Consider the following 16,531-nt stretch of genomic DNA (forward strand, 5'->3'; position numbering starts at 1 on the left):
ATTAGTTTGCGCAAGAGGTACATGCAAAGGATCTCGTGTTTTCGCAGGACTCATCGAGTCTCCATTTCGAGTGACCGCTTGCGTTAGCGGTTTCTCGTAAGGTGTCACTTCGGAGACGGATGGCGTTCGCGTTAGCGCAGAGTTGTTGCTCACTACAGACCTTTCCACAGAAGCGGCAACTGATACCGGCAAGCCAGGTTTTTCCGCGGGCCTATGAAACGCGGCGCTAGCAAGCCGCGCTTTACAACTGCCTGCGGCAATGGTACGGGAAAGGTGTCCAGAAACATTTTTGAGACTGTTCTCTGTCACAGTTCTGGCTGGCGTGCACAGTGTCTTCGGCCCTTGTGCCGGCCCCCGTGGGTGCATCCTCATTCCTACTGCAATGAAGTCCTCAGTGGGTATCGGCTCTGCTGACGCCCCTTCTGCTGTCCTCTGCCTCAGCGAATGGCTTCCTCTTCTGTTAGGTAGCAGCTTAGTAGCTTTTTCTTTGCTAATTGAGCTTGAGGTGGCCTTAGTTGTTTGATGGGCCCCCCTAGGTTTTTGCTGAGGTGCAAGCTCACTTTTTTGTGGGGAGCGGGAATGCCTGTAAATATGCTGCTGGTTAGTTCTAAGCAAAGCTGTTGCGACGGGAGCTCTTGCAGCAGATTTTACGTTTGAGAGACGTGGCTGCGGCAACGCCCGTCGAGCTTCTCGTGCTGCTGTGACTTTCTCTCTAATGCGCGCAGCCACCTCTTCGGTTTTTGATTTAGCTCGCAGGAAGGCGTATATTTCTCCTGGATCCAGTTTAACGCCAGTACACAATTCAGTTTGCATGTCCATGACAGGCGGTCCAACCTGTGTATTCTCGAGGCGGCTTATCGAGGCAGCTGCAAAAGCAGCTGCAGTAGCTGCTGCGGCCCACCCTTCTGATGTTGTTTTCGAAGGACCTTGCTGGAAATTCCTGGGATATGTTGCATGCTCTAGATTATAGATGGGGGATTGGTCTGCGAGGACACAAAGGCAACGGAACACCGGCCTTACATGGTTAAAGGAAGGAGTATGTTGCCCGCTCCGCTGGCTAGCTGGGCCTCATCCGGTTTAAAGCGGTTGTTGGGGAATCGGTCTCTGCGTACGTTCTGGGGAGAGAGGTGCATATTTGTAGAGTCTCTGCACAGAATCGTTAATCAATTTGTCGATCGAAGCAGATACGTTTGAAAGGCAAAAGCCATCATTGTCTGGACTGGACTGAGTTGTTTCCCCCGCGCGGCCCCTGGTGTCTTCGAGTGCACTGGAGGTCTCGTTCAACACTGTTTGCGGGGACTCTGACTCGTCACCGGTCGGCATCATGGGTGTCACCCATATCGATGAGTTAACTTTCCCTGAACTACATAGAAGAGGAGAGCAGGGCAAGCTAGTGCAGCTATCGCTGCGAAAGGATTCCCATGCACTGGGTGCAGCAACGGCAGGCAGCCCTCCAAGCCTAGCTTTTACTGACTGGCATCCATAGAGGCTTCCCCCCACTTCAGCATATTGTATTTTTGGAAGGTAATCCTCCGAGAAATGGGCAGGACTTGGTGCCCTGAAGCGGAGGCAAGCGTCGCAGCGATGACAGTCGTCTACCGCTACAGCTGTCGATGGGGAACAATGTCCAAGCGGGAGAGAAACTGGCGTACCAGCAGCTTCTTGGCTTGTCAGGTAATCCCTCGCAGTGCGGAAACGAAGGAAAGGGCCATGTTCATCGAGAACGTGCCATGCATTCTGGCTGATTTTGGTAAGGGGCATTTCCTACGTGCTAATGCGGGATTGTTCACCACCACCTCCTGTGCTACTCCAAAAGGTTAAAAACGCACATAAAATATGCGAAGGAATACTTATTGGGGAGTTACGGAAACTTTCTGCGGAAGGAGACTACCTGCGAAGCGGGACGGGATAGAGGAAAATCAGGAAGTGGAAGTGGAACCAAGCAAGTGGACCCATCCGTCCCATCCAAATGCATAAACTACTAGTAAATGGACATGCGTTTACTCCATAAATGAGATGTAGACAGCTATTGGTTTTGTAACCGGGGAAATCTGCGATGCTCCGGTTGAGTGGAAGTAGCCTCTGAATTGAAGAAATTCAGGTGGCGTCCTCCTCGCACTTTCAAGTAGATAAGTTTAGACAGCCATGCCTTTGCTACACACAACTTTTGCATAGAAGACATGCTATTGTGATGCATTATTTTCTGCGGCTTATCAAGGAGACCGTTACCGACCTCAGCAGCCGGGTTGCAGAACGAGAGAGTGCATGTACCACCCGGAGGCAAGCAGGTAAGAAAACAGAAGCAGCATGTCCTGGTGGTAGTAATATGCTCTCAACCAAGTCGGTTTACATGTTGTGTTTATTTGTTGCATAATGCTTTGTGGAACAATGAGATCCACAGACAGACGCTGGGAGGAGATGTGCGTGTGCATTCGTGGCTTCCAAACCACTGTAAGGTTGCGGCATCTCATTACGATCATATACCCACAGTTACACTCCGCGTTCTCTGTCGTTCTCAAAGTTGACGACAGTGCATATATTGGAAAAAACGAGTCGCATTAGGCACACCACGGCAGAGGTGGAAAAACAACACATGCACTACTGCGCATGATGCAAAGTGGACCAACCGCTAGTCAGTGAAACAACAAAGACGATTTCTACATTCAGTTTTTTTTTATTTATAACAAAAACCACTTATTGATTTTAAAGTTGGAGGCGCTAGTGGCATGAGAAATCCGGGTTGAGGCTAGCAACTAGGAACAGTTCGGTCGTAGCACTGTGACAACGTGTGAATAGAAATAGACAAATGACCAACCAAAAAGCATCGGCTTCCCGTATCGTTAACTTATCCTGAATATTACGCCTGCTCTTTTTACACCCAAATTGGTTATAAGTCGCCGGTTGAGCCGTGAATTGTAATACTCCTCCTGTGGCAACCGAAGCATAAAGGGCTTGCCTACCAGTTTGCCGCTTGCCCCTGGGAACATTCTTGATAGGGCCAACCAGAGGCACAAATTCAGTTGCATTCTCTTCTACTCCTTCCTCCATTATCCCCCTAGCCCTCATTAACTTAATCGTGGCGGTTTCTGTGTTGGGCTCTCCGTCCTTCCAATGATAAATTTGGATAGATAGTTCGTGCAAAGGCATATTTATGCGGCAATAGGCCAATTGTAACGGCATTATCAGCAACAATACTGAAACGGCAATACTGAAACGGCCTGGTCCTCTTGCGCGCCCTTTGACAGTCAGCCACTGCATGGCTCCCGCCGGTTATGCTATGTTCCCTCTAGGACTATCAGGAGTCCACGCTCCTTCGTCGCTCCCCGTAGTGCCCCTTCCTTCCTCTGGAGCCACACAAGTCTTGGGATTCCAAACAACTCCCTCTCCCCTCAAAAGAAGCAAGTGTGGTGATTAGTCCTGAGAAACGTGCCACTGTTTTCCCGGTACGCTGATCTGAGGAGTCTGGGAAGTGCCCCATGCGCTGTGATCACTGATTAAACCGCAGCCCCCGTAGGATGAAGCCCGTGGCGATCAGCTTCGTACTAAAGGTCCTAAATCACGGTAGTACGGCCAATTTTCTGATCGATTGAGCAGTTTTTGAGAATAGTTTCGTCAATCGTAATTGATTGACGTCGTGTTGGCCATATGCGGAGGATTGCCGCAAAGACTCGGATTGAGCGTGGCCATACTGACTGCAGCACCTGTCAAGGTGCTGCAGTCGACCTACCCGCAGACAGCAGTCGAATTCGCATCGAAATGGGCTATCAATAGATGAAAACTGCGACCAATTTGGATGGGCACAAAGGTTACAGCAGGAATAACTCTAGACAAGTTCCTCTCTCTGCCCTATCGCATGGCCGCCACCTACCTTGCATGGGCGTTCGTTTTTTCCTGATTCTCTGGTTGGCTCTTGCAATTGATCGACTCCCCATTCCGTAAAGTTATAGGGGTTCCTACACTATGAACGGGTGCTGCCAATGCTATGTCAGTGAAGTCCACCACTCGGTAAGTGCGGTAAGTGCGCCAGGCTTTCTCCAGCAGAATCCGCTGGCGCCGCCTGCCGAGATGTTTTGTTGGCCCTCATTCTGGGCCGGTACACGCATACCCAATACCCGTAGTTTCCATCATTCGACCATTTAGGAGGTTTTTACGTTCCCTTACGCTGAAAAAAGGTAGGGCAATCGCCATCTTGCCCTCTATTATTCATGTACTGCATCCGGGAAACGCCTGCATATCACCTCGCAGTTTTCTGCTTGCAGCTCAGCCGTGCAACTGTCATTTATTTCTACCGAGTAGCCCATTAATAAACCTCCGAAGCCAAAATGTCGTGTATAAAGCGAAGCCTAAGACCTAGATCCTCTCAATTTTTCACTACAACGCTACATCATCTTCCGTCGTGTGCATATTTTCCGGTGCGCCAAAGTTCGTTCATTTGCGGCTCGCGAGGCGAATTCCCCACCGAAAGTATAAAATACAACTGCCACACTTGGGATGCTTTCGGAATAAGTGGTGACCCGGCTATCGCAGTGCAGGGTGCTTCCCCCAACATGAAATAGGTAATGTACGAGGGCAAGGAAATCTTCCCCTGTCCCACCATCCAAGACGTCTAAGTAAATGGATGGCTTGCAAACAGATGGGCATTTTTCATCGATTGATATGGTATCTGCATGGCGCTTCTCTGGATAGCTGATGGGGAGCGTGCTAACCCACGGCGGGATGTCCAGAGATTGTTGGGCTCACTGGAGAGGGCGTAGGCCCAAATCAATATTCACTTTAGAAAAAAACTGCTTAGAAGTTTTGGGCAAGCAGGAAGGGCCATCTTGTGACTAAAATGGGCTGTGGGTTTAGGGTTTAGGGTTTAGGGTTTAGCTATAGAGCGGATTTTCGTTGTAGACGCTGCTTCACGCAAACATGGGCAGCTGCCAGGTGTAGAGTCCCTGCCTTTCTCTTGAGCCAGACAAAGATGAAAGCACTTTGAAAATGATATGCTAGAACTAGTTTCTGCCCCTCGCCGTCTTTAAGACTTATCAATGCCAGCGGCGAAACAAAAGAAAACGACCTGCTTGGCACTGCGACACGGTTACAAAAATATACTATGTAATGGCTCCACTGTGTTGCATTCTTGACTTCAATGATCCAGCTAGAACCGGGGCTATTCGGTTCCCTTCGGGATTGCCTTTACCAATATCTATAGCGAGTCTATTTAGTATGCAAAGCCGACGATCGGCCGAATTTGGCCGACCAACCATGCGTTGTTATTCGTTGTATTCTGAGGGTATTAATCCTAAAATAAATGCAAGTATAGGAAAAGAAGTAAAGTCGATCTGTTCGGGAGACTATATAATGGGGTTTGTTCAGGGCACAAGCCACGTGTAGGCCCTTAGCGCTACCATCTCACGGGTGCTTAATACCTCTACGTGGACGAGTTTGGGGCTGGAAAGCATGAGCTTTGGCCCACTGGGGAAAGAATCAAGAACACTAAAAAAAATATGCTATGCGTCGCTTTTCTATAAATATAAAAGCCTAGGATTGTGGCCAGGGTCTTTGACAAACCCTTCCTGCTTCGAGGGCCTCCCACTTCCCTTCCCACCTCAAGTTAAATTTTAGTGGCCTTCAATTTGCATACGACTCCCCCCGTTCCAGCTGTTTTAAAACAACTTTTCTACACTAGCCAGTGCATATAGTAGTGACGGGGGGAAGCAGCTCCGGTTCTGCCCACTCCGAGAACGGAAGAGACAACCAGCGAAAGTAAGTTACATGAGAGAAGGGATATTTTGTGCCGCCTCTACCAATTTCTTAGTGCGTATGGGGACTTGCTTTCTTGCCAGTAGCAGGCATGGCGAGAGGAAGAAAGCCTAAGGAAGGGGGTGACTCAGCCGCAGGACCAGAAGCCGCCGGGACCCCACTTCGCGGCGACCTTCTTCACAAGGCTCTTGGGGATGTCTCACGCACAGCCGACGGGAGCGGCTACGCATTCACTCGACTAACATGTTGTGGGAAAGGTGTAACTACGCTGCCAAGCGCTCTGCAACTCTACGTTCACCTCCGGTACATAGATATATCCAATAACAAAATTAGGGATCTTTCCGCTTTCTCTAGGCTGCCCTACCTTCTGACGCTAAACGCATCAGGGAATAATATAGAAGACGTTTCATGCCTATCCTCTCCAGAGGCATTACCCTACCTGTTCTTGCTGAATCTCAGTAGTAACAAGATAGCTAGGGCCCCCCAACTGCCTCTTCAGAGATTGACTCGTCTGGCGCTTGATGCGAATCCGATCACCACGCTAGAAGGATTTGTACACCCGCCTTTGCTGACCCACTTGAGCCTTCGAGGAACTCCACTAGAAAACCTGGATTCCCTTCCCCCTTCAGACACTATAACATCGCTTTACTTAGCGCACACCCCAATGCAGCAACTGCGTCAGCTACAGAGACTGCCGCAAATAAGAACTTTAGACCTAGAGGGAGTGCCGCTCCCTCCTGACCAGCTCCACATTCTCGTCCTTCTCCCAAAGCTGAGGGAGCTGTCCCTGTCTTCTCCAGATCAATACGTGGACGACGAACACTTCAGGGCTGAGGTTCTCAGGGTCCTCCCTCGTCTGCATTGGATAAATGGCCGTGGTGTAACGTCTAATGAGTTGAAGGCAGCAAGGGCTCTGCGCGAAGCAACGTCCCAGCAAGAGAAAGAAATAGGCCAGCGGTTAACAGAGCCGCCGGAAGAAGTCGATGAGACAACAGACTCTTGAGAAGACTGCGATGACAACGGGAGGCAGAAGTGCCACACTCCTATGATGGAGAGACTCATGCAGATAGCGTGCACTCTTCAAGGACCTCCAAGCGAAGCTGATCCAATTCATGCTCCGATAAGCCAAGAAAAGGGCACAATCTTGCTAACAGAGATAGTTGATATGACCCTAGAAACCTACGATGCCAAGGAGAGGCATGGTCGTGCAAGGCACCATTCACAACCAAGATGCAGTCAAAAGCTTTACACAGAAATATCTAGGTGAGTCATATAAGGCCGTGATACATTGCTGTACGTTTCGGACCTGGGTTCTGCGAAAGAGGTAATTTTTTGCATGCACAGACAGTTTCGTCTGTGGCTTGGCTTTGTGTCAATACGAAGCGGATTAAGGCGGGGCAGGCAGCCTTCCCATGCACTTCGCAGGTATGGCGCTGGGGCCTCATTTATGCATATAAACAAAAGGTTGTGCATCTTTGACTTGGCTGACTCTCACCTTGGACTGTTTCCATCAACGCCGGCTCTTTATTACGAGCCCTGCATCGCCCGAGTGTACAACAACACAACAAACTGATTAACGGTTGCTGCACAGACGTTGAAGCCCCTACGCACACTTAAGTTTTCTTGCCACAACTGCATCCAGCCATTTGCATATGAAGGACCACAAACCCCAGTCAGGCAGCGCACGGAGTCCCAATCTGCCCAGATCTTGTCCCCACTTGTAGAGATACGCCTGGGTTGCTCTGCTGTTCCAATCGTGGTTGGATCCAGCCACTGACACCAGCTCGAAGACATCTACTGAAAGTACTAAGTAGTGTTCTGCGTCACCAAGTATCTAAGTAGTGCCGCTGATAATACTAAAGCCTGGCTGTTTCGATTTGCGGAGACGAGCTGCACCTACATAAGCCTAAGGTCAGGCGAAACACGGTTGCCTGGCAATTCAGGCGAGTGCTGGAAAATCAAAATTAGGATGGCAAAGCCGGAATTTCCCGAGCTAAACTCTTTGCTATGGATTGATCAAAAAAATTAGATGCAAGGCATGGGTGGGGGCACCAGTTTCCAACAACCTTAAAAATGCTCCACAAGCACAACTAGCTGATACGGTGGTTATCGTTTGAAGTTGGCGCAGCGAGAGACCATAGCACGTCGGTGCAGTCCAGGGGCCAAATAACCCTCCTTATCCACCGTCGACGGCTGCAACTGCTGCTGCTATCGCCTGGGTACTGATTCCTAGAGCCGAGGGAGAGTACGGACAGAGTCGCACGGCCAGCTGACAATAAGCTATTGAGGTACAGAAACGCTAGTATTTTACGCTTCAAAGGCTCAACACAAACTGCCGAGATGTGCCAGGCAGCAGTGATGTTAAGTATACAGAAGGCACTGTGGAAGAAGTGGGAAAAGTCAGAGATCATTGCTGCGTTCATATAAAGCCGTGGATGATGCCGCTTGGAAACTCAAGAAAACGAGGCTGCCAGTCTTTTTTTAAGGAGCCTTTTAGTTTCCTCCTCATCTGCCGCTGCACCACTAGGAGAATAGGAGAAAGTAGGGTGGCCAATCTTTTTGTTTACCCGACTTTCTTGTAATATCCTGTTCATTAGTTTCCTTACTCCTCGAGATATTTTAATCCATGGTATCTTCATTTCAGTATAGCCTCCTCCATAGTGTTTATCGAAAGCAACAGTGATATGGGGCGTAGCCAATTCCTCTCGTTTTGTTTGTTTCCTTCCTTTGTCTTTTATATGCTTGTGCTCATCCGAATGAGCAGAGCGAAAGGAGTTCAATGCAAGGCTAAAGCGGAAGTGCAGGGCGTCTTTTGCAGCTACTATAAGTGCGCCAGAGGCATTGCGATGGTAGTGCCGTCGCCGTTTTTCAAATGAACTTAGTGCACCTAAGCTAATTCAGCAGCGTGTGCTTCATGACCGTTGTTCCCCTCCCAGCCCCATTGACTCATTAGTCTCTAAGAGACGGCACAGAAGTGACTCCTAGTCACCACTGCTTTCCCGTAAAATAGAACACACAGCTGTATTGAGTTCAACTGAGAAAATACTGGTGAACTCTCCTTACAGCTGAAAAGACGCTTAGCTTGCAATCCCTGGGGCGAGACTCTGAACCGACAGCAGAATCGAGGGCTCGAAATAAAACGCCAGAAGCCGGCTGTGTACTCAGGCAAGTATATCTTACAATCTGGCGAGTCTGCAACTTGGGTAAATTAAGCTCGCCTGCAAGAAGATAGGAACTGGTTAGCGGCGCGGCGCATGCATGCTGCCACCAATAAGGCCTGGCCCTCTGGAGAGCATCAGAGCCAACCCCTTATCTGCTTTCCAGCTAGGCGGTTGGCTACACTTTTTTAGTGCAATAGCCATATTAAGCGTTTCCTTTCATGTGATTCCCACTTTCAAGACGGTAAACGCGAAGCACAGAGAGATATTTAACGCTTCACCCCAACCTCGCCTCCTCAAAATCCATTCTTGCTGCGGCTACCAATACAGGCAAAGCCAGTCTGAGCAGAGGGTAAAAGGGCTTTGATTTTAGAAGGGGAAACGAGGCACGTCACCTACTCGTTTCTCGATACCTTTTGTCATCCAGAAGCTGGACGTGCCATGGAAGAATAGAAAATTTCGAACACCTATGCAACTCCTTGGATTCAGGAAAGTTTAACTAATGCTCTGGAACAGGCAATTGGCTGTTTCCACGAGTCTTGCTACGTGTGCTTTAGGCGAATGCGAGGTAGCTCAATTACTCGCATAATCCCACTGAGATGGATGCGAGTGCAGAGACAGCGGGAGGGGGGGGAGGTGAGTGGCATTTCATTCCATGTTTTGGAAGCAGTTGAAGAGATACAGTGACGGCAATGCCGCTACCCACCGCTTGGACGCCGTGACCTGACACTTGCTGCAGCGTTGGACAGCCCGGGCCAAGGAAGCTTGGAGACTCATTCGACAGTTGTAGAGTCGAATAAGCCAGTTTTAACGGTGAGCTAGCATATTTCGGTGAGATGCACAAGCAGGGATGACTATGGATATGTCCTGCACTTCATACACGTATTTCTGGCGATAAATAATTTGATGGATTGAGCAAGGAAGATCACTCTATCGCCAGCTGGAAACCGCTGCATACAGCAATATCCTGTGAAGGCGCTTATGAATGGTTCTTCTCAAAGAAGGACTGCGCTTCATCTTTCTGCTATGGTGTCTGGACAGCACGACACAGATGAGGCCAACGGGCACTTCATTCAGGAGCAAAACTTCAAAGTGAAGCACAGACCGACTGTATGGGTGCTGCTTCTTCACATTGCCGTGCTGGCAACAATTGTTCTTTCTCGGGTACCCTGCACCGACTTAGCCTTCGAAGATGCTCCTTTTATCGTGCAAGAACGCATGGAGGAAAACATCGATGATACAATTTACTGCGACAGTGGATACGAGCGGGAGGACGCTACTGACGGCCAAGAGTGCGTTACCTGCCCCCAAAATGCGGATTGCGCAGGAGGAACGATGGCATGCCGCCCTGGGTATATGCCTCCCGAGAGACAAAAGGGGCCGCAAGCAGCGCCAAATGCCTGTGTCGAAGACAGTGAGAAAAAGGCTAGGGCAGCTGATGTCTTGAAATTACTGGTGGAAATCCTGAAGGAGAGGCAGGGTCGGTACGACTGCGGATACCCTGTGGATCCCCTGTTTAGCCCCTCAGAGCAACTAGGGGGAAAGCCGTGGAGCAACACAATCACGAAGATGTGCGGTGGCCCGGGATTAACTCGGTGGCAGATGGTGTTTCACCGGGATATTGCACAAGCTATTGCGGACGAAGGGGTTTACTACTGGCTATTTTACAACTTCTTAACCCCAGAAGCTGCTGCCCAAATCGATATCCAGGTCAGCGGCGGGCTATTCAGGTATTGAATGCGCGGCTCATGCCCTTGCGCAACTTTCGACTGAAAAGGTGGAGCAGTATCGAACCGCCCACCGCCCCCATCCATTAGCCTAAACCCGCGCCCCCCAGTCGCGCCCCCCATTATTACCGTCACTTGTCTGAAGCTCTTTGGCGTAGCAGCGCATTTTGATGCCGTGCTTGGTTGCTGATACGAATGATATGCCGGCTCTAACTCGTGTATTGTAGGTGGAGAGAAAATATCTGTTCATACCTCTTTCCAATCCCGTGGACTTTCCCGAACTTCACGAACGTCTAATGCGGGAACAAGGCAGAGCTAAAGGAATTACCTACCTCTACACATACACGGGACCGGATGCCATCAAACCGCTCAATTGTAAAATAGGTCAAATGGCTCATGAGCACTTGATTGCCCTCTTGGGGTTACTCCTGCTTTTAGTACTGTGCAGCCAGGTAGCCCAACACTTTTATTCACGATACTACATCAGAAAGGAAGTGCTAAATCTCCTCCGCATGCATTCACAACATGGAGATGGTACCTCACTGACCCGTGGTATCCCCACAGATATCATTTTTAACTTATTGTGCAAGAGACTGGCGAGACGAGGCAGCGTTTCGCGGTTCTTCTTACGGGGTAGGCTTACAGTAGAACGGGTGGAAGAAGCATGCCACGAGCTCCTTTGGAATCCGGAGACAGGAGTACATGCTTATAGACTCAACGAAACAAATCACTGGTGGGCTGAACGAGATTTGCCCTCTTCTGCCGATGGGCAGGGGACGGGACGAGAAAACACCCCGTCCTTCCTGAACTACACTGGTCCAACACTTGGACCAACTGGGAGTTCGGAGAAGCCCACCCCTACAGCCAACAACCTTGATTCCTACCCTCACCAACACTCAGGTGTTGGAGGTCCACCGAATCAAGGAGGAAGGAGTGATCCTTCACAGTTCTGGATGCGCGAACCTTCTCGACTTCCTGGAAATGTACGAGCCCACAACACTCCACATTCCACTGCAGGTTCTCTCCCTATTTCTACTTTCGGACAGGTGTGTACTCAAGCTGTCAGGTTGCCCGTTTCGCCGCCTTGCCTTGCCACCCATTTGTAGGAGCAATAAACGCTGTTGAGAATTTGCTTCTTTGGCTTCCATGTGACCCTACGGGGTGTGTACAACAGGCGGCTTCCAACGAGAATGTGAGTGCTATGGCGGGAATAATAAAGCAAGCGCGTGGGTTGGATGATTACGCGGGGCTAATGAGAGAGTTTCGGGAGCTACAACGGGCAAGCCACACTCTCTCTGGGGAGCTAGCCAGGGAGAGACATCTCCGGAGCCCTTATCTTTAAGTGGCGTGCAAGCGTGGCTCAAGAGGGTTTTCACTTTAGCCCGACGAGTGGCCTTGTACTGGGCACTGAGTTTGCAAAACCCAACTCCGATCATTGAACGCGGGCCAGTTCCTCACGATGAAATTCTTGTGCGAAGACAACACAGCGAAAGCGACAAATCATGTATCGAGGCAAAGACTAACCGCCCCGCAAACCGCACAACAGCTGTTTGCTCCATTTAGGGGAGATTATGCTATAGTGGAGGCTTTTGATTCAATTCTACAGAAGACCCTTCCGCAACACCGTATATTGTTGCTCCTTGACCTCGCACTTCCGTAGGGATCAGCTGGTAAGGGGCGTCACCAATCCCAGTGCATGGGTGCAGTTCAGGGCCCGCGACGCGCTGGACATAAAGGCGCAGGGAAGGTAGGGACCGGCCAATACTTGGGCGCAAAAAGAAACGAAGACTTGCGTTTCAATGACATCGCGCCTTGATTAAGGTCGAAGGCGATGCGTGTAAGCAAGACAAAGCCAGGGTCGTTTTTCATTCGTACACATATTTTCTCGGGACAGTAAAGTTGAGGTCGAATACAGTAGGCGGTGGGGTATACACGAAGTTTCGTCCCCAGGGCTTTTGTCTGCCTTAATATGAGGTCATATGAAACATGCGTACCAACTAACCCATCTAACTTACGAAGCACCGAACACCATAGCAGGCGAATTGCGGTTACGATTTTGGAACGGTTGTCGGAGACGGAGGTGATTGCGTTGGTAGACGTGAAAGGCCCATGGAAGGTGCGGTGGCATCCCAATATTGCACAAACATAGAAAGACCTGCAACAAAAGGTGAGGGCGACCTCAGAACAACCTTCTAATCGGAAGGCGAAGGTTTTCCTCTGCCGCTGGAAATGGCTGCTGTGCTGCAGTAGGAGCAACTGGAAACAGGTCTTGCAATAAAGAAAAGTAGTTGCAGCAAATCCTTCGCGTAAAGTCCTATATGTTGATGTATTCCACATTTTTCCATGTTTTAGGAAATGAGATCGGCTGGTGGAAGCCAGCTAGAGAGCCCGTATCGCGGTTTCTGATGAGATTTAATAGGCCCACTGCGAAAAAGTGCAGATGCTACATAGAGGAGGCTGTTGCTGAGAAATACATGCTACTTTGAATTAACTTGAACCAGCGTTCAGGTAACAGAGTCTGTATCCTGCGAATATGAGCGCCATTGCGCCACGACGGGATGGCGACACTTAAAATATGACGGAAAAGATGTATAATTGGCCAGCTTCTGATCGAATCCAGCTTTGTGTGGACAAAACAACAGGAAATAGCTCGTATCCTTGTAGATTCCAATCTTTTTCTTGGAAATGTACAAAACAAATGCCATACGGATGAAATTTCCCCTCCGCATTTCCTTGTTTCTTGCTCTGCTCCATCTTTTTTGATTCACTTCTGCACGTATGACATACCCTGTTTCTCTTGGTCCAACAGTCGCACTGGCATTCGCTCACAAACACTACGGTTAAAAAGAGTACTCACAAATCGGTAACCCTGTTAGCAAGGCGGCTGCCAAGCAGGGGAGTTGTCTACCGCCTTAACTAGGTGAAGAGAATGATAAACTATTTGAAAATTTTGAGGTCCCGTTCACCGTTTGCAGCATCTAGGGCCTTTCTCGGAAGAGAAAAGAAGAACTGAATACGAGCTAGACTACTGTATGCACTTCCAGTATCCGAAGCGTAAAGCAATTACTTCCTTACGAGAATGCTTTATACCCCCATTCAGACTAGAAAGGAGTGGCTGCAAGACTGTACGTCTTGGACGGATTCTAGGACTAGCCACAGCTAGACAACAAGCAAGCGTCTGCGACTACTTCAGGTACGTGAAGTGTTTCAGAGGTTCCAGGACAGGTTCAAAAATTGCCCCTTCTAGTCATCCATTAGGAATTCCGCCAAATAGCGTATTGAGCAGTTTGGAAGCGACACTAGTGAAAAATGAGCCTCCTCGTCGAGTTGATTGTGTACTGATTGGCAGTCGTAAAAAAAATGGTAAAAGCCGTCCAAGTCACCATAAGAAGTCAAGACCTGGTAGACCTGGTAGTGGATGAAGGGCCTGGTAGGACAAATCTACGTAGCAGGGCAAAGATTAACTTAAAGGGCGATGCCTCTGCAGGGGCTGTGAAGCAGGCGGATGCCGGAGGTTTTACTGGCTACCAACTTGAATGTTCGGTAGAACACGGGTGAAGCTGTCACAACTGTTTACGGGCAGGAATCTACGTGTTTCGTTCTGTGCACGAAGGTAGGTACGCGTTGGGCATCCCACCGTCACAAGGACGATGCCCAGCGAACTGTGAGAGTACACCTGCGCGTAGGGCGGGTCGGGGCAGGGGAGCTCCTAAGAGCACAAGAGCTAAATGAGTTGCACTTTAACACTGCGCCGCAAAATTCCAATTGTCTTTAGAGGCCTTAGAACTTGCCGCAGTGTTCCATGTGCGAACTTGTATGTTGAACTCCTTTCCACACCACCACATAGCTTCCATCTCAGGCAGTTCCAGTGATCACCTGCCGAAGCCCAGAGTGCTACTGATACGCCTAAACGCACTGTCATTTTTTCCCGCCCCTAGAATGCCTAATTGAACATACCCCGTCTTTGCAGGCCATTGGCAGCGCACTAGTGGACACTATACGAGCTCATTCAGCACCCACAGAAATCCACCAAGTTAGTAGGCACGGTATCTCGAGCTTGCGAAGCTCAAAAGTAGCCACACCACAGCGACGAAACCTACACCAGAGCGAGACTGCATATTGACAAACATCGTTAAGTCTCAATGTAAGACTACGCCTCCGTTGCCTAGAGCCATGATTGCCTATAGGATTCCTCGCGAGACAACGACTCAAATCGACAGTCCAACACAGACCCGACGCGGTAGGCCTGTAGACACAGTGCTCGCCAGGCCAACCGAAAAAATGCATATCCTTTGTAAGCAGCCTCCGAGCAGTGTACTGAAGCCCTCAAGGTCAGCAGTGAACTACCATGGCAGCCTCGTTGCAGGGTCGTCGCTGAGGATACCAACGAGGCTGCCCGTTGTGATCCTTCACTTGAGCTTTGTAAATAACAAAGAATGAAAGGAAACGCGCACTTCTGGAAAACTGCCCTGGCAAAAATCTGGTGCGCTGCCGATGGTAGTTTTCCTTTGGCTAGGGACACGTTCTCTTTTCGCAGATGATTGGTTCCGACATGTCTCGACGGACATGCAACACCCATCCATTTGCGTGATGGTATAGGCCCTTTCAACGGCTGTGTTAGAACGTGCGCACGAAACGCACCAAATGGTGCCGGCACAGCCAAGTTTCCCTGTAGAACATCCCAGAGAAGTGTGCCTTCGGAGAAACACAGCAGCCCACCGTTTTTCGAGCACGTGACGTTCAAGAACGACTTTCGGCGGAGGGACAGTTGTTGCCACCAACTGATAGTCTCCAACAGTGCACGCTAAAATTCTCCAGATGCATAAAAATGTTCCTTCTCTTATAGGGAAGAGTGAATAGATTATCTGCACTTCGTGCTCGTTTATTGGGGAGCGAGCATCCCAGTACCTGAGAAACCCCACAGACTTTCCCGCAAAATAATCGACAGCAACATTATTCCTAGAAATTGCAATTGTCAGCTGTCCAGGAGGAGGAACGCTCAGGGAGAAAGTCTTCACGTTAGTTGTTGTGGGCAAAACGAGAAGTGCTAGCAGCCAACAAGCCATCGATGACGCTCTGTGCTCCACCAGCACCACCTGATGTGAGTATCTTTAAGCATAAAAATGCATTCCAGTTCAGTGGATGCGCATCGCCTTAGTTATTAATTCAATTGTAGAAAGCGTATGCGCCCTGGCGTATGGCGAGCTACTTGAGAGTGTGCTTAGCCTCTGCAAAAAAAACTAGAAGGTGTGGTTGACAGGCTACTACAGGCATAGTCAAGGCTGCTCATCCACTCGAAAGGGGCGCTTACCAAAGAGGCAGACAAGGGAAGTTCTTCTGAATCGGGCAGTGAGTATTGTGGTGCACAGTGCTCTCAGCTACCACTACTCACCAGTTCCTTGTATACCTACTTCCGTGCACACATGATATATACACGCTACACTCAGCATATAGCACTTAAAATAACTCTAGAATGTCAAGGTACATTCGCTAAATCGTAACCGAGTCCTGTCTTCCTGAAAAGGAAGAGTAAAATATCTGACTGCCCGCTGATCCCTAGCGGGCCAGCGCCTCAGCTGCACCGCCAGACTTACAGGTACCCCAGAACTTTGGTTGCTGTCGAGCACTCCTAGCCTGAAAGCCTTATTTCCTGTCGTAAAGTGACTTGATTTATTTCAAACAAGATATTTTTTGCATGCTTTTGGCCGGATGGACATCTTGAGCTCCATCCTGCTACAAGGTACAATTAGACTGCCATTGACGTGCTTGCTCGTGCGACGAAGAAACTCCTTCGTGTTTGAAAGCCCCTGCATAAACAAATACCCGCAGCTTGACATTGAGCGCTCCTAAGTTTGCTTACAAAGTGCTATCCAATCACTTCGTTTGGGTTCGTCGGCGCAC

At 49.5% G+C, this 16,531-nt stretch overlaps 2 protein-coding genes across 2 annotated transcripts; both read left to right on the top strand.

Annotated features, from left to right (window-relative positions):
* Window positions 1-5,836: 5,836 nt before the first annotated feature.
* On the top strand, window positions 5,837-6,748 carry EAH_00004440 (hypothetical protein, conserved; the record flags this gene model as incomplete). Its single annotated transcript, XM_013397006.1, has 1 exon — window positions 5,837-6,748. The coding sequence occupies one exon, from the start codon at window positions 5,837-5,839 to the stop codon at window positions 6,746-6,748; it is 912 nt and encodes a 303-aa protein (XP_013252460.1).
* A 3,136-nt stretch (window positions 6,749-9,884) lies between these two features.
* On the top strand, window positions 9,885-10,640 carry EAH_00004450 (hypothetical protein, conserved; the record flags this gene model as incomplete). Its single annotated transcript, XM_013397007.1, has 1 exon — window positions 9,885-10,640. One exon carries the CDS (start codon window positions 9,885-9,887, stop codon window positions 10,638-10,640), a length of 756 nt encoding a protein of 251 aa, XP_013252461.1.
* Window positions 10,641-16,531: the final 5,891 nt, after the last annotated feature.

This window comes from Eimeria acervulina, genomic scaffold (assembly GCF_000499425.1).
Source record: "Eimeria acervulina Houghton genomic scaffold, Eah_scaff16, whole genome shotgun sequence".
Taxonomy (NCBI): Eukaryota; Apicomplexa; class Conoidasida; order Eucoccidiorida; family Eimeriidae; genus Eimeria; species Eimeria acervulina.